General features: G+C 44.3%; 1 protein-coding gene across 4 annotated transcripts in view; it reads right to left on the bottom strand.

The window, feature by feature from the left end:
• LOC106566585 (zinc finger and BTB domain-containing protein 46) overlaps positions 1 to 21,938 on the bottom strand; it is a 120,621-nt gene that overhangs the window by 6,948 nt on the left and 91,735 nt on the right. For 2 of the 4 annotated variants that reach the window (XM_014134725.2, XM_045693022.1), the window contains exons 5-7: positions 16,200 to 16,537; positions 11,711 to 11,744; positions 9,911 to 11,424 (exon numbers count right to left, since the gene is read on the bottom strand). In XM_014134725.2, coding sequence (XP_013990200.1) covers positions 10,679 to 11,424; positions 11,711 to 11,744; positions 16,200 to 16,537 — 1,118 coding nt within the window. In that variant the 3' untranslated portion in view covers positions 9,911 to 10,678. Of the gene's footprint in view, positions 1 to 15; positions 1,201 to 2,769; positions 2,946 to 9,910; positions 11,425 to 11,710; positions 11,745 to 16,199; positions 16,538 to 21,938 lie in introns of those variants that run through there. The other 2 variants (XM_045693023.1, XM_014134726.2) reach the window with 2 other exon arrangements.

Genomic DNA, 21,938 nt, shown 5'->3' with positions numbered 1-21,938 from the left:
AGGAGAGATACACACATACTTCTTATCTTTACTGTGGACCTGGAGGAGAGATACACACATACTTCTTATCTTTACTGTGAACCTGGAGGAGAGATACACACATACTTCTTATATTTACTGTGAACCTGGAGGAGAGATACACACATACTTCTTATATTTACTGTGAACCTGGATGAGAGATACACACATACTTCTTATCTTTACTGTGAACCTGGAGGAGAGATACACACATACTTCTTATCTTTACTGTGGACCTGCAGGAGAGATACACACCTACTTCTTATCTTTACTGTGAACCTGGAGGAGAGATACACACATACTTCTTATCTTTACTGTGAACCTGGAGGAGAGATACACACATACTTCTTATCTTTACTGTGAACCTGGAGGAGAGATACACACATACTTCTTATCTTTACTGTGAACCTGGAGGAGAGATACACACATACTTCTTATCTTTACTGTGAACCTGGAGGAGAGATACACACATACTTCTTATCTTTACTGTGGACCTGCAGGAGAGATACACACATACTTCTTATCTTTACTGTGAACCTGGAGGAGAGATACACACATACTTCTTATCTTTACTGTGAACCTGGAGGAGAGATACACACATACTTCTTATCTTTACTGTGAACCTGGAGGAGAGATACACACATACTTCGTATCTTTACTGTGGACCTGCAGGAGAGATACACACATACTTCTTATCTTTACTGTGAACCTGGAGGAGAGATACACACATACTTCTTATCTTTACTGTGAACCTGCAGGAGAGATACACACATACTTCTTATCTTTACTGTGAACCTGGAGGAGAGATACACACATACTTCTTATCTTTACTGTGAACCTGGAGGAGAGATACACACATACTTCTTATCTTTACTGTGGACCTGCAGGAGAGATACACACATACTTCTTATCTTTACTGTGAACCTGGAGGAGAGATACACACATACTTCTTATCTTTACTGTGGACCTGGAGGAGAGATACACACATACTTCTTATCTTTACTGTGGACCTGCAGGAGAGATACACACATACTTCTTATCTTTACTGTGGACCTGCAGGAGAGATACACACATACTTCTTATCTTTACTGTGGACCTGGAGGAGAGATACACACATACTTCTTATCTTTACTGTGGACCTGCAGGAGAGATACACACATACTTCTTATCTTTACTGTGGACCTGCAGGAGAGATACACACATATCAGCACAGATGTCGGCCGAAGACTCTCTAGACAGAATTCCCTGGCATTGCAAAACCATGAGAACTTGAAGCTAAGCCCAGTCCTTAATTAACCCTCCCCCTCTTCCCCTCTCGTCTCTTCCTGACTCTTCCTGGGCTGGCCTGTAGTCTTATAATGGACGTTTCTCTGCTCTCTGAACTCCTCTCCCCCAGCACAGAACAGCAGCTGAATGCTAGTGCATCCTGCTCTGCTCTGGCTTTCATCTGCCTCTAACCACAGACATTCATTTCTGTGGCCTATCCAGATTTACAGCATATGTGTTTGGACGTGTTTAACCAGAAGTCCCCACAAGAATTGTAAACAAACAACAATTTGACCAACTGAGGACATTTTGTTGGTCCCCACATGATCAAATGCTATTTCTAGGGGGTTTAGGGTTCAGGTTAGAATTAGTGTTAGGGTTCGAATTAGGTTTAGGCTTAGGGTTAGGAGCTAGGATTAGTTTTAGGCTTAGGGTTAGGAGCTAGGATTAGTTTTAGGGTTAGATTTAGGAGCAGAGTTAGGTTTAGGGTTAAGGTTAGGTTTTTGGGTTAGGGTTAAGGTTAGGGTTAGGGTAAGATTACAGGTTAGGGTTAGGGTTAGATTTAGGGTTAGGGTTAGGGTTCAGGGAAAATCGGATTTTGAATGGTACTAAATTGTGTGTCCTCACAAGGTTCCCCTCACATACGTAAAGTTAGTCTTAAGAGAGGATGAACTGATCCTAGACCTGGGCCTAACGGCGCTGCCTTAATTACTGCAGTGGGCTAAATCAGGGTCACAGAGTGTTTCTTCGTAGTCAAACAAATCTACACTGAACAAAAATATAAATGCAACATGTAAAGTGTTCGTCCCTTGTTTCATGAGCTAAAATAAAAAATCCCCCCCCAAAAAATCACAAAGTGTGTTTACGGCCCTGTTAGTGAGCATTTTTCTTTAGCCAAGATAATCCATCCATCTGACAGGTGTGGCATATTAAGAAGCTGATTAAACAGCATGATCATTACACAGGTGCACCTTGTGCTGGGGACAATAAAAGGCCACTTTAAAATCTGCAGTTTCATCAAACAACAAAATGCCACAGATGTCTCAAGTTTTGAGGGAGCGTGCAATTGTTATGCTGACTGCAGGAATGTCCACCAGAGCTGTTGCCAGATATTGGATGTTCATTTCTCTACCATTAGCTGCCTCCAACGTTGTTTTAGAGAATTTGGTAGTACGAAGACACCTGTACCATGTCAGATATAGAGTTGTAATGTATTCAATTTTGAGTTTGCATCCCAATATTACACTTTATATACATCACAGAAGACTAAAATATAAAACTGTTGGACGTAGTAACATCGGATTTTGGGCGGATTTTTTTTCAATCATGTTAATTAATTATGAAAAATATTAATAATATTCCACTCATGAGTCCACTAGGTAATTTGACTGTAGGAAAGGTATTACAGCGAACAGCATGGCAAGTGTGTGACTCAGCTCACTGCTGCACCCCGGTGGCAACTGTCTGCTACTGCACTGTACTCACCAGTGTGTGTCTCTTCATGTGCTCTCTCCTGGTGAACTTCTTGCCACAGATCTCACAGGGGTAGGGCCTCTCGCCCGTGTGGGAACGCATGTGCCTCTTCAGGATACACTGGTGCATGGCAGAGAAACTACAGTAGGGGCACTTAAACTTCTTACGGATCACTGTGAAGTCATTCACTGTGAAGAGAGAGAGAGAGAGAGAGAGAGAAAGAGAAAGGGGAGAAAGGGACAGAGAGCGAGAGAGAAAGGGGAGAAAGTAATAGGAAAGAGAGAGAAGAGAGAGAGAAGAGAGAGAGTTAAGGCAATGCGACTTGGAAGAGTCGTTTATTTAAAGTTCATTCAAAAGGTTTAAATCGTCTACATCAGTTAGATGTGCAATTTGAGTGACAGGTTAAATTGATCAAAGGTTTACAAGATTACAGGGATCAAAATTCACAAGTGAAACATTGTTTCCGAGGTCAGGCAGACGGCAAGGCTTATATGAACCCCACTTGTACCAAACTAAATGCTAGGCTGGAAGCAAGTGGAAATAATGTGTGAGTTTAGATGAATACAAGAGATGATTCGGACAGCAACATGATATTCTGATGGAGACGCAGTGATCATTTTCAGATGGAACTGTTAGCAGACATTGTGTGCCTGTGATGGCCAAAACAGCACAGCTCGGAACACTGCTTGTTTAATCAGCATCCAGGATCCAATCAACCTGTTTTACAAGATACAATATCAGTACTTGTTGCATTTACAACTTGTCTAAGTTCTATCATCAACTGATTTCAGAAAGTGTATGGCTGTGGATTGACTGCATTGTTTAAATGGAATGTTGGGATATTGGCAGTTAATTTGAAAAAATGTATGGAATAATTTCTCTAAAACTGGTTGGCTAGCTAGCTAACAAACAGACAATGCAGATACATTCTTAAAATTCATTATTTTACAGAATATATTATCACATAATATATTATCACAACCATGGTTGACCAACTCCCTGACTAAAATGGCTGACCTTTATCCCATCATAAGAAGGTTCATGTCCATTCCAGTATTCTAAATCCTAATTCTATGGTCTTACCAACCCCGATGCCCACCTAAATGTCAGTCAAATTTACAGTTTCCCTAGCAACTAGTCTGTCTAAATAGGAAGGTCTGAATAAACAAAAAACTGAAGACATTATCAACAACAACAACCAGGAAATAGTCAACAATATCCTGTTTACTCCCTGTAGGAGACGTTTCTCTTTATTCAGGATCTAGTCTATTGGATCACACAAAGAACACATCTCAAGTAGAGAGAGAGAGATATTACATTAGGCACGGTAACGCTTGGATAAAGGTCTACAATAGATTTACTTATCAACATTACATAATAGATCAACTCAGGATCAATACACACACGTGAGGTCAGATAAAAACGAGGAAGAGCTAAATACCTACAAAGGTGAAGTCAGGTAAAAGGGGGAGAGAGGATAGAGAGAGATTACAACACAGCAGGGTTTGGATAATTAAGCAATAAGGCCTGAGGGGGTGTGGTATATGGCCAATATACCACAGGTAAGAGCTGTTCTTAAGCACGACGCAACACGGAGTGCCTGGATACAGCCCTTAGCCATGGTATATTGACCATATACCACAAACCCCTGAGGTGCCTTATTGATATTATAAACTGGTTACCACCGTTATTAGAACAGTAAAACTAAATGTTTTGTCATAACCATAGTATTATATGGTCTGATATACCACAGCTTTCAGATGAGCCGCATTCAGGGCTCAAACCACCCAGTTTATAATTGGCTTTATAAACTGGGTGTTTGGAGCCCTGAATGCTGATTGTCTGACAGCCGTGGTATATCAGACCGTATACCATGGGTATGACAAAACATTCTTATTCTTTAGCGCCACTCTGCTAAAAGCACACATTCCACATTGTGCATTATTTTCCAGAGAACGCATAGCCCCTCGTTGATTATCTCTTACATGATCAACATACCTGAGGACTTGCTGGATATTTACAGAGGGGAAGTCAGGTAAAAGGAGGACAGGACACACACATGGGGTTGCCATATTGAAAGTTCCTGGAATTTTGCAACCCTACGATGGCATAGCGTAAACAAGGCTGTAAAACCACACTGCTGTAATTCAGCTTTTACAGCCTCCACTAAGCCCATCCGATCAAAGTCTGGACAAAAGGCTAAGTAGATGCTCAAGCGGACATCTGTGTGTGCGTGCGTGGACGCCTGTGTGTGTGTGTGTGTGTCTTATCCGGACTTTGACTATATGTGGCAGGGCAAGAAGCTTAATAGATTGGTTGAGAAGAAACCCCAATCAACATGACAAACAGGCTGTTCACCTGACATAAACGGGATGTGGATTAGAAAGGCTCAGGGAGTCCGAATGGAGAGTATGAACACAACGCCTCATCCAGACTCACACTGTAATGCCCAGCTTGGTTGGGAAACATGGGCGTAACTCGAAATTTCATACAGATCCTGCATATGTGTCAATGGGAGATTTGCACAAAATGTCCTCAAGTCAAAAGACCCAGATTGATTGTTCAACCTGACTCACTCTGCCAATGTGGAATCACGGTAGGGGGAATTAAAGTAAGAATATAGTCTATACTTACAACTAAAACAATGCTTTTTCCATACTCATACAGTATGCACATACATATTTTGTACCTGGTTAGACAATTTAGGAAAGGAAAAAGTATGTGTATGAAATGCATTACTTTATATAGTATGTGTGTACTGTATATTTCTCCATAACTATAGCACACAAACACAACAACAAAATAATCAACCTCCCAATGGGTTTTCGTTCACAGTTTATTGATTACAGAATACAAACTACCCTAGAAACTTTACAGAAATACATATCAATCTTTGATATTTGGAATTAAAAGACAGAAAATACAGTCTAAAATGCATTGTATTTTTGCTCTAAGAATTTACTAAAGAAAATCCCAATATTGCAACCGAAATCCACCTCATTGGCTCTTTTTAAAAATGGCTCCTAACCAGTCTGGTTCACATGAGAGTAGCCTAGGCTGTTTTCCTGTTTTGACCATAGGCCAGAACATTCATTCTCTCTGAGGCCAGCTCAGGGACAAGTTCCACTTAACATGTTGGTCTGTTCTCATACCTGGTTATGTGGAAAACACCAAAATGACATTTGGGACACGTCTCAAATGACCCCCCAGTCATAATGGTTGATGCATTACATTAGGAATTAGAATACTTTCATAATTTAAAAGGATCTCCATAAGGTTCCATGGAAGGGTATGGGCACAGACAGGACACACATTGACCTAGACTGACAAACACAGCTTTAGATTGTCATTGCTCTTTGGGGTTTGACATCCGGCTTGCTTTTTGGGTCAGCTGCGTTTGTAAAAAGTGCTGTATGAATCCAAATTTGATTGAATGAGTGGTCGGTTGATTAGTTCATTGGTTGATGCACTTCCATAAAATTAGGACATGACAGCTAACTTCCCTATACAACTATATTACAGTCACATCAAACAGACAGAAAAATACACTTTTTATCTCAGAATGAGGAAGTGGAGGTATTCTAGTATTCTAATTCCTATTTTAAGAGTCCTAGCTCTCAGAGAGTGTGTCAGACCACTCAAACACTGTGACAAGTTTGTCCTTAAGGACCGCCAGACAGAGAAAGAGAGAGAGAGAGCTTTGTGGTTCTATAATTCAGTTACTGAAATAGCATCAATCCAATGACCAAATTATACATGCAAAAAGCCTTCAACGCACCTTGTTTTCATGCAGTAACAAGCAGGAGGAAGACAAACAGTCTAAAAGGAATTCCATTTAAGATACAGTAAGTGATAGGTTTGTCCTAGTTCCTAGTCCCACCCTGCCATCCACAAGCATTACTCCCTGTCTGTAGCCCTACACTAATTCAAACAGTATATCAACCACAGACTGTGACTATGTTACAATGGACACTCTGAACCTCTCAGACAACACCATCTAACCTCTATCTCCCTCCCCCATCTTCTCACTGCCTCTCTCTCTTTCCACTCCTTTTTCTACCCATCCCTCTCCAATCCTCCCCCTTCCCCTCCAATCCTTACGCTTCATCCTCCCCCTCCAATCCTTACCCTTCAACCTCCCCCTCCAATCCTTAACCTTCAACCCTCCCCCTACAATCCTTACACTTCATCCTCCCCCTCCAATCCTTACCCTTCAACCTCCCCCTCCAATCCTTACCCTTCAATCCTCCCCCTCCAATCCTTAACCTTCAACCCTCCCCCTCCAATCCTTACACTTCATCCTCCCCCTCCAATCCTTACGCTTCATCCTCCCCCTCCAATCGTTACCCTTCATTCCTCCCCCTCCAATCCTTACCCTTCAATCCTCCCCCTCCAATCCTTACCCTTCATTCCTCCCCCTCCAATCCTTACGCTTCAATCCTCCCCCTCCAATCGTTACCCTTCAATCCTTCCCCTCCAATCCTTACGCTTCATCCTCCCCCTCTAATCCTTACCCTTCAACCCTCCCCCTCCAATCCTTACCCTTCAAGCCTCCCCCTGCCCCTCCAATCCTTACCCTTCAAACCTCCCCCATCCCCTCCAATCCTTCCCCTTCCTCCCGGACTTTCCACTTGTTCCTATGACGTCAGAGAAGTCATGGCCCTCCTCTGCCCACTTCCTCTTAGTGTTATCAGGGATCCTTGGGATGTCCCTACCCTAAACCCTAACTTTTTTCTTTTTTTACCTTTATTTAACTAGGCAAGTCAGTTAAGAACAAATTCTTATTTTCAATGACAGCCTAGGAACAGTGGGTTAACTGCCTTGTTCAGGGGCAGAACGACAGATTTTTACCTTGTCATCTCAGGGATTCGATCTTGCAACCTTTCGGTTACTAGTCTAACGTCCTAACCACTAGGCTACCTGCCGCCCCAACTTTAACCCAAGGAGGGGTCGTCCCAAGGAGGGGTCGTAGGTCAGTGAGGGCTGGAGCTGAGAAGAGCCAATTACTATTCTCCATCAGCTGGGCTTATAGAGGGGGTTAGGAGGATTGGGGTCAGCGCACAGAGAGAAAGGAAGTTGAAACAACTCTAACCCTAACCCCTCCCCAACCCCCGCCAGCATGTCTGCATTGTTTTAAGTGGCTTGGTACTCCTTTCATCTCCACTGATCTAAAAACAACACAGGACGGATGTAGGAAAACATGCCAAATGCCCTTCACAGACACCTGTGTTCACCAGTCAACTTCCTACATAGAATTTATTTAACCTTCATTTAACTTGGCAAGTCAGTTAAGAACAAATTCTTATTTACAATGACAGCCTACCTCGGCCAAACACTCCCCTAACAACTGTGCGCCGCCCTATGGGACTCCCGATCTTGGCCGGTTGTGATACAGCCCAGAATTAAACCAGGGTCTGTGGTGATGCCTCTTGCACTGAAATGCAGTGCCTTAGACCACTGCGCCACTCGGAAGCCCAAAAAGCTTTATCAAAACAGATAAAGGAGAGGAACTCCGTGTGCAGAAACATAGATCAATACCTTTCCTCAAATCCAACTAGGCATACTTCAGTGCAAGACAATTTGTGTGAATGTTACCCTCTCAGGGCTGTTGTATGTGTCACATGTGAACTTATTGTAGGCCTGCTCTGAATGTATGACGGTCCTCTGTTCTTACATCTGACATGTGTTATCTCAATGACACTTCCTGATTTGAATAAAGGTTAAAAACAGATTATTGTAGCATTGTTTCAGACTGGATAGGGTTAGGGCACTCCGCTCCCAGAACAAACCTCTGATGTTAGTGTACAGAATCAACGCTGACAGGGAATGTGTAGTATATAGGATTACCTGCAGGTGGTGCTGATGTGTGGTGACTAGGGGTCAGTTTATGAGCAGTTTTAGTGGGATGTAAAGAGTAGGAGATCCAAATCTCCCTTCCTAATATGGAGAAGAGAGCTTCAGCTGAGCCCTGACTGGTGACACAGCGGGAGACAGGGGGCTGGGGGATAGAATAAACACCACAAGAACCCAAGTAGAAGAAGAAAGGTTTCGCTATACACTCTAAGGTCAGTTTTGTGCTTTCCCCCTAATGGTAACGATGAGGATTTAACAAAGGTAAGCTGATTCTAGACCTGATTCTACCCAGAGCTATTTCCAACAACAGCACCAACAATGCGATATGAGCACCCCTGATCATTCAATCAATGCACTCCATAAGCAAGTGACAGCTGTACAGAATGACAAACAGACAGACAAACAGACACATATTGATACATAATAAAACAAAGCTGGAACTCAGGTGAGCCGTTACAGTACATTTTCACTGGTCACTTTGCATAGCAATTGTGGTTTTTAAAAAGATGCCTAAAGGCTTCTTCAAAATATAGGCCGCCGCCTACATACACTGTACAGTATTTACAAAAGTATGTGGACACCCCTTCAAATTAGTGGATTCGGCTATTTCAGCCACACCTGTTGCTGACAGGAGCACACAGCCATGTAATCTCCATAGACAAACATTGGCAGTAGAATAGCCTTACTGAAGAGCTCAACGTGGCACCGTCATAGGATGCCACCTTTCCAACAAGTTAGTTCATCAAATTTCTGCCCTGCTAGAGCTGCCCCGGTCAACTGTAAGTGCTGTTATTGTGAAGTGGAAATGTCTAGGAGCAACAACGGCTCAGCCACCATGTGGTAGGCCAAACAAGTGCACAGAACAGGACCGCCGAGTGCTGAAGTGCGCAAAAATGGTCTGTCCTCGGTTGCAACACTCACTACCGAGTTCCAAACTGCCTCTGGAAGCACAAGAACTGTTCGTCAGGAGCTTCATGAAATGGGTTTCCATGGCCAAGCAGCCGCACACAAGCCTAAGATCACATTGCGCAATGCCAAGCGTTGGCTGGAGTGGTGTTAAGCTTGCCGCCATTGGACTCTGGAGCAGTAGACACATTCTCTGGAGTGATGAATCACGCTTCACCATCTGGCAGTCCGACGGACAAATCTGGGTTTGACGAATGCCAGGAGAACGCTAACTTCCTGAATGCATAGCACCAACTGTAAAGTTTGGTGGATGAGGAATAATGGTCTGGGGCTGTTTTTCATGGTTCGGGATAGGCCGCTTAGATCCAGTGAAGGGAAATCTTAATGCTACAGCATACAATGACATTCTAGACGATTATGTGTATCCAGCTTTGTGGTAACAGTTTGGGGAAGGCCCCCATGCACAAAGCGAGGTCCATACAGAAATGGCTTGTTGAGATCGCCATGGAAGACCTTGACTGGCCTGCACAGAGCCCTGACCTCAACCCCATTGAACACCTTTGGGATGAATTGGAATGGTGACTGCGAGCCAGGCCTAATCGCCCAACATCAGTGCCCGAACTCACTAACGCTCTTGTTGCAGAATGGAAGCAAGTCCCCACAGTAATGTTCCAACATCTAGTGGAAAGCCTTCCAAGAAGAGTGGAGGCTGTTATAGCAGCAAAGAGGGACCAACTCTATATTACTGACCATGATTTTGGAATGAGATGTTCGACGAGCAGGTGTCCACATACTTTTGGTGATGTAGTGTATGTAAAAACCAAACTTTTGATGAAAGATCAGTCTTTAATCTTATTGATGTACAAATATTACTCCGGTTGTAGAAAATATATAAGTGCTCTTACATATAACCCATATTGGGCCTGCTCAGATCTACTCTCATCCAATGGGAAGAGAGATACAGGTTTAGGGAGGAAGTGATCCTCTTCAGTGCAATGAGACCACAGGTCATTCATCGACATGGGTATAGTGTCTTTGTGTGTGTGTGTGTGTGTGTGTGTGTGTGTGTGTGTGTGTGTGTGTGTGTGTGTGTGTGTGTGTGTGTGTGTGTGTGTGTGTGTGTGTGTGTGTCTACTCTCTATATCTCTGTATTCATCCACGCTCAATCGACCACATTCACATGGTGATGATGATTATTATGGTTGCTATGGGCATCTACCTTCATCTCATGATGCAAGCCCCACAGTCTCTCGGTAACCCCACCCTGCCCCACCCCCATGCCGACCCCTCTCCCTGACTCTACCCCCAGCTGGCAGCACACCTTGACGTGCGTGGCCAGGTTCTTCTGGGTACTGAATGCCTTGGCACAGGCTGGGCAAGAGTGGCCTCTCTCTCTGGAGTGTACGGAGGAGAGGTGTCTGTGTAGATCAGTACGGTCTCTGAACTGTTTCAGACAGTAGGTGCACTGCATCAGCTTCCTCTTGAAGTGGATGGTCTTCTCATGCCGGTCTGCGTTGGACTTGAGTGTGAAGGTGGCTGGACACTGGGAGCAGAGGTACCGTGGTGGAAAATGCTCGGCCACCGGGAGGCAATAGAGAGACTGGGAATGAATGGGACCCTGAGAGTAGGCCTGAGTCTGGTTGTGGTGGTGGTCGGCTAAGGGGCCTTGCGGGTCAGGCCAGTCCAGGGAGAGGGCCGTGAGAGACAGGGTGTGGCGGTACTCGTGCTCCCTGAGATGTTCCAGGCTGCTGAACAGCCGTTTGCACAGGGAGCAGGCCAGCTCCTGTGGCCAAGCAGGCCCCGAAAAGGCCCCTCTCCCTCTACCTTCTGACACGTCCACACTGGACACACCATGCCTCCCTTCAGCCATCTGATCCCCCTCCATGGGAGATGGACCACACTCCAGAACTGAGAGAGAGGAGCAGAAGAAGGAGAGAGAGGGAGGAGGAGGAGGGGAGAATGAGAGATATAGGGGGAAGAGAGGAGGGGGTAGGAGGGAAAAGAGGAGGAGAGAGAGTAAAGAAAGAGTGTGGGAAGGAAAGAGAGTGAGAGATAAAGAGGTGAGAACCACCACCACTTATGTAGTGTATCAGAAAAATAATTCCTACCTATACTGAGAGTGGTGAAATATGGTCTAAGGAATTGATAATGTATATGCTATCTAAAATTAACCCATTCTAGGCACCATACTTACCTGTGTTGTATCCCTGCTTAGAATTCTCTTCATCCTGCAACACAGGATGCACAGTTAACACACACAAACACCCTGGCTTTAATGTAATGTATGGAAGAATATTCTTTGGGCATGCAGGCAAGGTAAGGCAAGCTGTGAACACACTCATACAGAAAGAGAGAGACATACACACACACAAAACATTCACACACACACACAACATTCACACAACATTCCCACATAGTTGACAAAACAAAAGGCACATAAAGAAGACAAAGTGTTAAAGAGAGAAAAAGTCAGAAAGCAAAGAAATAATTAATGGATTAATAACTCAAATAAACAAACACATAATTCGAAACAGAGATGAAAAAGAGATCAGTGTTTGGGTGTGGTCTGATCTGAGGGCTGTAGTGTGTGGTCTGATCTGAGGGCTGTAGTGTGTGGTCTGATCTGAGGGCTGTAGTGTGTGGTCTGATCTGATCTGAGGGCAGTAGTGTGTGGTCTGATCTGAGGGCTGTAGTGTGTGGTCTGATCTGAGGTCTGTAGTGTGTGGTCTGATCTGAGGGCTGTAGTGTGTGGTCTGACCTGAGGGCTGTAGTGTGTGGTCTGATCTGAGGGCTGTAGTGTGTGGTCTGATCTGAGGGCTATAGTGTGTGGTCTGATCTGAGGGCTGTAGTGTGTGGTCTGATCATCTGAGGGCTGTAGTGTGTGGTCTGATCTGAGGGCTGTAGTGTGTGGTCTGATCTGAGGGCTGTAGTGTGTGGTCTGATCTGATCTGAGGGCTGTAGTGTGTGGTCTGATTTGAGGGCTGTAGTGTGTGGTCTGATCTGAGGGCTGTAGTGTGTGGTCTGATCTGAGGGCTGTAGTGTGTGGTCTGATCTGAGGGCTGTAGTGTGTGGTCTGATCTGAGGGCTGTAGTGTGTGGTCTGATCTGATCTGAGGGCTGTAGTGTGTGGTCTGATCTGAGGGCTGTAGTGTGTGGTCTGATCTGAGGGCTGTAGTGTATGGTCTGATCTGAGGGCTGTAGTGTGTGGTCTGATCTGATCTGAGGGCTGTAGTGTGTGGTCTGATCTGAGGGCTGTAGTGTGTGGTCTGATCTGAGGGCTGTAGTGTATGGTCTGATCTGAGGGCTGTAGTGTGTGGTCTGATCTGAGGGCTGTAGTGTGTGGTCTGATCTCATCTAAGGGCTGTAGTGTGTGGTCTGATCTGAGGGCTGTAGTGTGTGGTCTGATCTGAGGGCTGTAGTGTGTGGTCTGATCTAAGGGCTGTAGTGTGTAGTCTGATCTGAGGGCTGTAGTGTGTGGTCTGATCTAAGGGCTGTAGTGTGTGGTCGGATCTAAGGGCTGTAGTGTGTGGTCTGATCTAAAGGCTGTAGTGTGTGGTCGGATCTAAGGGCTGTAGTGTGTGGTCTGATCTAAGGGCTCTAGTGTGTGGTCAGTGTGGTCTGATCTAAGGGCTGTAGTGTGTGGTCTGATCTAAAGGCTGTAGTGTGTTGTCGGATCTAAGGGCTGTAGTGTGTGGTCTGATCTAAGGGCTGTAGTGTGTGGTCTGATCTATGGGCTGTAGTGTGTGGTCTGATCTAAGGGCTCTAGTGTGTAGTGTGTGGTCTGATCTAAGGGCTGTAGTGTGTGGTCTGATCTAAGGGCTGTAGTGTGTGGTCTGATCTAAGGGCTGTAGTGTGTGGTCTGATCTAAGGGCTGTAGTGTGTGGTCTGATCTAAGGGCTGTAGTGTGTGGTCTGATCTAAGGGCTCTAGTGTGTAGTGTGTGGTCTGATCTAAGGGCTGTAGTGTGTGGTCTGATCTAAGGGCTGTAGTGTGTGGTCTGATCTAAGGGCTGTAGTGTTTGGTCTGATCTAAGGGCTGTAGTGTGTGGTCTGATCTGAGGGCTGTAGTGTGTGGTCTGATCTAAGGGCTGTAGTGTGTGGTCTGATCTAAGGGCTGTAGTGTGTGGTCTGATCTAAGGGCTGTAGTGTGTGGTCTGATCTGAGGGCTGTAGTGTGTGGTCTGATCTAAGGGCTGTAGTGTGTGGTGTGATCTAAGGGCTGTAGTGTGTGGTCTGATCTGAGGGCTGTAGTGTGTGGTCTGATCTAAGGGCTGTAGTGTGTGGTCTGATCTGAGGGCTGTAGTGTGTGGTCTGATCTGAGGGCTGTAGTGTGTGGTCTGATCTAAGGGCTGTAGTGTGTGGTCTGATCTGAGGGCTGTAGTGTGTGGTCTGATCTATGGGCTGTAGTGTGTGGTCTGATCTGAGGGCTGTAGTGTGTGGTCTGATCTATGGGCTGTAGTGTGTGGTCTGATCTAAGGGCTGTAGTGTGTGGTCTGATCTAAGGGCTGTAGTGTGTGGTCAGTGTGGAATTGCAACACAATCACCCTGTACTCCTTTTACCATAACGTAACAGGTGGAGGGAGAGAGAAATGAAGATAAAGAGAGAGACAAATGGAGAGCGAGAGAACAAGAGAGACATAGAAAGAGACGGGGGGGGGTTGAGGGCGACGACAATAGGGTATTCAATATTTATTCGTATCTCTGGATGGGGGTTACAGATTCACTTTTGTTTGTTCAACGACCCCTCCCTATAGGTGTGTGTGTTCATCCCCAAACTAAAGCCTACCCCTCCTCCTCCACCTCCACTAACCATCCCTCCCTCCCTCCTTGAAGAACAGAACACCATGGTCTGGGCAAACAGATGGCTTGTCCACAGAGATAAAGACGCTTGTAGGGAGGGAAGTCCACTGAAACCAATCACTGCTCCTACACACACACACACACACACACACACACACACACACACACACACACACACACACACACACACACACACACACACACACACACACACACACACACACACACACACACACGTGTGCGCGCATGCCCATCCACCCACCCTCACACACCCACAGTGGCAGAATGGAGAAGGTAATTTCTTGACCCTCTTATTGTCTAGCGATATTGATTCTATTCAGTCCTGAAATCTTTCTGTTATGTAAAGCATCTATAGGACCACATTGTTTCACCAGGCCCCTAACATTACATCTAGTATCACTGCTAACTAATTCCCATTAACTCTGAACTAGATGTATGCAATCTAGGTTGTAGATGTAGTCGATGGGCTTTTGTTAAGACGTTGTGCATAAGAAAAATCATAGAATTAAAGGGTAATAAAATCATGAAAAAACACCCAGAGGAAATGAGAAAGGAACAAAGACACACAGACAGGTTGGACAGACAGGTTAGACAGACAGGTTAGACAGACAGAATGGACAGACAGGTGTGACAGACAGGTTAGACAGACAGGTTAGACAGACAGAATGGACAGACAGGTGTGACAGACAGGTTAGACAGACAAGTTAGACAGACAGAATGGACAGACAGGTGTGACAGACAGGTTGGACAGACAGGTTAGACAGACAGGTTAGACAGACAGGTTAGACAGACAGAATGGACAGACAGAATGGACAGACATTTTGGACAGACAGGTTGGACAGACAGGTTGGACAGACAGGTTAGACAGACAGGTTGGACAGACAGGTTAGACAGACAGGTTAGACAGACAGAATGGACAGACAGGTTGGACAGACAGGTGTGACAGACAGGTTAGACAGACAGGTTGGACAGACAGGTTGGACAGACAGGTTAGACAGACAGGTTAGACAGACAGGTTAGACAGACAGAATGGACAGACAGAATGGACAGACAGGTTAGACAGACAGGTTAGACAGACAGGTTAGACAGACAGAATGGACAGACATTTTGGACAGACAGGTTGGACAGACAGGTTGGACAGACAGGTTAGACAGACAGGTTGGACAGACAGGTTAGACAGACAGGTTGGACAGACAGGTTAGACAGACAGGTTAGACAGACAGGTGTGACAGACAGGTTGGACAGACAGCTTGGACAGACAGGTTAGACAGACAGGTTAGACAGACAGGTTAGACAGACAGGTGTGACAGACAGGTTAGACAGACAGGTTAGACAGACAGGTGTGACAGACAGGTTAGACAGACAGGTTGGACAGACAGGTTAGACAGACAGGTTAGACAGACAGGTTAGACAGACAGAATGGACAGACAGGTGTGACAGACAGGTTAGACAGACAGGTTAGACAGACAGAATGGACAGACAGGTGTGACAGACAGGTGTGACAGACAGGTTGGACAGACAGGTTGGACAGACAGGTGTGACAGACAGGTTAGACAGACAAATAGATATCACCGGTAATAACACAGGTAACAAGAGCAGGAAACACAACATATTCCACACAGTCAGCTAGAATAGGAGGGAGATATGACCCCCAGGGGTATACAACCCCCTACCAACCCCACCCTTACTGCCAGGGTATAAAACAGAAGGAGTAGGATGAAGTTGCCCCTGGACACTGATTTCAAGTCAGGTTTACATTCCTCCTCCTCATTGTTAAGGTTATAATCTAGTGAGGATAAACTGATCCTAGATCAGTGTCTTAAGGGCCAACTTCCACCCGGGGTGAACATGGATGTTTCTGCTTACCTCTGGTGGGGGCTCAGAGGGCTCGGGACCCTCAGGATTCTCTTCTACATTCATAGCCAGCTCCTCTGAGTGTGAGTGGAGCGCTGCGAGGGGTCCCCCAGCCCGCAATCCAGGGGCCATCAGGGGCCCGGCCTCAGAGGGCTGCTGGGGGAGTGTGGGCGGACGGAGGAAAGATGGCGGGGGTGGTGGAAGGGGAGGTGGGAGGAGAAGTGGAAGAGGAGAGGAGGAGGAGAAGGAAGCAGCCCCTTGTTTGCTATCAAATGTGGCCCCTGTTGTGGCCCCTGGTCGGATTGTTGCACTTCGGAGGTGCTGCTGCTGGTGGTGGAGGTGGTGGAGGCCTGAGGAGCACAGGAAACGAGGCTCACCCACCCACTCAGGACAAACTGCAACCATCTGTCTGCGTCCACACAACAGCAGCACAGAGCGAGAGGGGGCAAGGGGGCACAATGAGACAGCTGCAGCGCCACGGCTAACCCGGCGCAGATAAAAGGAGAGGAGAGGAGGAGGAAAGAACAAAAAGACTTGCTCTCCTCTCCTCTGCCAGCCAGGAGGAAAGGTTTAGGAGTTGGTACTCTCTTTTCTCTCTCTTTTTTCGTTCATCCTCTCCTTCTCCTTCCACCCACGTGCACGCAGAGAGGACGGACGTGTGTGTGTGTGATGTTTGAGAAGACAAATGAGGATCTTGTGTTGTGGAATATAAAATACTGAATTAGAGCCGCTGTCTGTGAGAGCATCCATTTTAGGGAGAGAACCGTAGCGAAGGAAGGTCTAATCAGGAAAACACCCTGCTTCCTCAACTAGCTCTCACAGTCTCACATCAGAATTAGACGTTCATCCATGTTTAAGTTGTTCCAAACATAACATTCCAAAGTGTTTAAAGTTAACTTTACGCATTATCTCCACATTTTTAATGTTAGGGTTAAGGTTAGGCATTAACTCTGAAATCTTAAGGTTAGGCATTAACTCTGAATGGTTAAGGTAATGGTTAAGGTTTGGGATAAATCTCAACAACAACTATCTATCGTTGGATTTGAACATGCATACTTTGGCACCAGAGGCAGATGCTTACCCATCCGCCATCCATGTCCACAACACCCTAGCAAAACCAAAACCTACTTGAAGGTAACAGCGCTCACATTTAATACTGACTTGTATCATGGGTTACCTGGCTGGCTCACTACCATTCAGAATATGAGAGTGTAGCAGACAACTGTTGAATCCTTAAAATACCATATCACTCACCCACACATTCACACATATACTGTAGGTGTATCCAAGGAAACACTTCCATAGAGATCCTGGTGCAATGTAAAAGAAAGTGTGTGTGTGTGTGTGTGTGTGTGTGTGTGTGTGTGTGTGTGTGTGTGTGTGTGTGTGTGTGTGTGTGTGTGTGTGTGTGTGTAGTGTCAAGGAGCTTTACACTGAATGTGCAGAAAACTGCTCATATTTGTGTGTTGGGATGGGAAATAGGGAATACTGTGATAAGATGAGTTTCTTTCCAAAATGCTATATCCACCAATTTTTCACATTTGTGTTTTTTTTCACCAGAAATGATTTCTCATGTGTGTGTAAAATATTACTGTTCAGATTTTTTATTCATAGATTTTAGGTGTATTAAATGTGCTTTTCTTTCAAAACTCTAAATCCATCGTTTAGCTAGAATGGAATGTACGTATCCTGTATATCTGACTGTGATACATGGTTGTCTCACCTAGCTATCTTCAGATGAATGAACTGTCAATCACTCTGGATAAGAGCCTCTGCTAAATAAGCTAACGTAGATGTTTTACATACAGAGCTCATAATACTGGATTCATTTTTTAGATTATATATGTATGTCACCAATGTATCATTTATACAGTACTTTATTAAAAATGTATATATTTGTTATATTTGACTGTGTAAAACCTAGCAGTGCTACTTATTTCTCTGAGCGTGAGGTAGAAATATATAGTTTAAAAAAAAAAAACATTATTTGTCTCTCTGTAATGAAACCATCAAGTGATAGATTTCAAACAAATACATGTCATGATTAGATAGTGAAAAAACACACCAATCTCTCATAATTTCTTTAAACAATAAACCAACATTTCTGAAAATGGACATATAGAGTTTTGGAAAGAAACTCCATATGGTGTTCGTTTATAAATGTGTTGCTGTGTGTGTGTGTGTGTGTGTGTGTGTGTGTGTGTGTGTGTGTGTGTGTGTGTGTGTGTGTGTGTGTGTGTGTGTGTGTGTGTGTGTGTGTGTGTGTGTGTGTGTGTGTGTGTGTGTGTGTGTAGGCGCGTGTGTGTGTGTGTGTGTGTGTGTGTGTGTGTGTAGGCAGTTTTTCAGGGAATGTCTCTAGAGTTAAGCAGTGGGTTAGACATCCCTTCCCCTCTTCTCCTCTCCTCAGCGGACACAATCACAAAACCATGAGTCTCCACCATGGACGGATTCCTGGAATGTTCAACTGCCGCTCCCTCCACTCCCACTTACTGTAGACACACACACATACACACATACACACACTCTCCATTTCCGCCCTACCCCAGGCATTGTCAGTAGGGGAGGAGACAAGTGGGGTGAAATGGTAGGAGGAAGGGATGGGAGAGCGAGAGCGAGAAGCGAGAGAGCAAGAGAGCGAGAGAGAGAGAGACAGAGTGAGAGAGAGACAGAGTGAGAGAGAGACAGAGAGAGCAAGACCGAGAGAGAGAGCGACAGAGCACAAGAGAGAAAGAGACAGAGACATGAAGCAGATCAGACCGGGGTTGAAATGAATGTGGTGTAGTAGCAGATCAGAATTCATGGGTGTTCCCTGATATCAGGAAAAGCTCATTGATACCTACCATTGGTCCGTTCCGGTGTTATGAGGCTGATGCTTTCTCGACACAAATGATTTGATTACATAGCAGGTTAAGATAACTAACCTGACAGGTTAGGTGAATTAGCCTGGCAGGTTAGGAGACTGAGGACAAAGGTTAGGAAAATAGTTAGGTTTAGCTACAATGCTACAGTTGTCAACAACTGTTGTCCCCGGCGTGAAACATACGCCCACGGAACAATGGTGAGCAGTAGTGGGTGTAACTTGATATCAAGAAACGCCCAATATCAGAAGGCACCCATAATTGCAGTTTGAAATTACACCCTTCTCGTTAAAATACATGTGTATTTAAATATTTGTATTTCAAATATAAATGTTCATATTCATTTGTTTATTTTTATATTTATTTTCAAATATGTATCTGAAAGTAATTGAAATACAGCAAATAGTATTTGAACCCAGGTGTGAAGCAGAAGGGTTGAAGAAGAAGGGTGGTTGACTGGGGCAAGGGTCAAGGGTCAAGGGGTAGAAAATGGGCACAAAGGCAGCAAACGTGGGCCTCTAACTACTAATTCCTAATTCCCAGAAAAGATCCAACGTTTCTCCCCACAATACAGTCAAGTACATCACAAAGGACTATCTAGAAGGGTTTGATATGGGACATATACAGTATAGTGCAATGCACTATTATTGTAACTAGATATTAGCACAGTATTCTGTAATTACTGTGTTACCATGTGCTTTCTAGATAAATATCAGGTGTGTTTGGGGATTGTAAAATAAACAACACTGGTACCTAAAACTGCTAAGTAAGTTGATATAGTTAGACAATTAACAGACAGAATTTCAGTTTTTCCAGAAGTTGAATTATATATTGTAAAGGGGTTAGCGTGATTTTGACAGCATCTTACAAGTAAAATTCTGTATTTCATATTACAGTACACCTACTGTAATATAAATACGGTATCAAAGCATGTGCTGTGTAATGACATACAGTACAGTACCGTAAAATGTACTGTTTTATACTGTAAAAAAGTAAATGTTACCATAATCGGAATTAATGAATGAATGGGTGAATTAAATTTGTTAAGGGGAGGGGTTTGTATTTCACAGTATTTTACTGTAATTACAAGGTATTGGAGCAAGCAGGTTGGCTGCTAATAAAAGTGTTGACAAACATTACAGCATATTAATGAACATTTGGTGTTTTGTATCATTTGCACTTCTAGAGGCCTTAACAAAGGCTTACAGCATTCTCACTCAACAAATGTAGCCTCTTACAAGGTACGCCTCAAAATATGGTAATGAGAGAAACAACAATACCATACACCCACTAGTGATCAAAAGGGTTTTTGGCGCTCCAAAGCTACGGTACTGAATTCTGTTGGGTGGAATTACAGTACCATTCGAAATACATTCTACCCTACCCACATTTTTTCCCCACAATGCACCATCATTTACAGTATGATCCAGTAAAACATATTTAGTATGTATTTTAAACATTTTTTTGTATAATTTACAGTTTTCCATTACAGTATAGCATTAGATGGGCCTGGTGTTCGTGCGTACATGTGACCAAGGTCCGGCTAAACTGACCCTTCAGCTGTCGAGAGGTTAAAGGGCAAAGGGGTTCTTAAGTCAGCACTTTTAGCAAGGATGTCAAGTCAACAAGTGTCCCTACTTGTCAAGTGTCCCTACTTAAGAGATCACCAGACAAGGAGGGTTAAAACAAGAAACAACTCAATGGGTTAAGAGTTTAGGTGTAAATTCCGTGTGATTAAGCTTAGGGATATGGTTTGGGGAAGGCTTAAAACCAAATCATTTAAAACAAAACGCTGTTTCCATCAACGATCATCAAGTATTCTCACAGTAGCCGGGGGCGGAAGAAACGCATACCTGTTTAGGGGAGGTGCTGGCTAGCGGAGTAGAACACTTGATAAAGAAAAGGAGAGCCGCACACTCTAGGAGCTCAGATGCAATAATTGAATAACCAACGTTTGGACAGACAAGCTGTCTTCATCAGGGTAAAATGACAAACACTGCGGGTCACTAGTTTATAGAGATTGAAAGAACACACGCAGGTGTCTATAATCATGGCAGGGAGTGGCTTGATTTAATTTGTTGATTTACAGATATAAATAGAACATATAAAAACCATGAATGGATTACATATGATCATAGATCCAATTTGGCTACATAGGCCTAAAAACATTATTTACAATAGATAGCAAAAACACAATAATCACAAGAATGGCTTCAGATCAAAGTCTACATTGAGACCGAAGGGAGCAACGAGCTTTCAAATTAAAGATCCAGGCGGTCTCTCGTTTTAACAATAAGTTGTCAAGGTCACCCCCTCTCCTAGGGATGGTGATGTGTTCGATGCCGATATAGCAAAGGAACGAAAAGTGGGCCGCAACTGGGTACGTCGAGTTTTTGCACCTAATGGTGCTACGATGCTCAGAGATTCGTACTTTTAATTCACACTTTGTTTAACCCACATAATTTTTACCACAAGGACAAGTTATAAGATAAATAACTGCCTTAGTGGAACACGTGATAACACCTTTGATTGGGATCTGTTTCCCTGTTTGGGGGTGTTTGAAGGATCTACATTGGTAAGTGCCATTGCTTTGAGCGCAGCCATTACACTTGTAGTTTCCATCTGGCGCAAGGAGACATTGTGCGGGGGTATTTTGGGATGGTAAATCAGAGGTTACCAATTGATCTATGAGAGCATGACCAAGGGAGGGTCCGGAAACACATTACACATGTTTGTGAAGGATTCCCTTAAATTGTTCAGAGCACTTTGAATATCGCGTAGTAAGAACGCAAGAACCCTTCTTTTTGCGAGACTTTCCTTGAAAGAGATCATATCTCGATTTATTTTGGATTTTCTCAATGGCAGTATTGATCTGACCATTTTTGTACCCACT

The sequence above is a fragment of the Salmo salar genome, chromosome ssa13, assembly GCF_905237065.1.
Source record: "Salmo salar chromosome ssa13, Ssal_v3.1, whole genome shotgun sequence".
In the NCBI taxonomy this organism is placed as follows: domain Eukaryota; kingdom Metazoa; phylum Chordata; class Actinopteri; order Salmoniformes; family Salmonidae; genus Salmo; species Salmo salar.
This window is presented reverse-complemented; position numbering and strand designations above follow the sequence as displayed.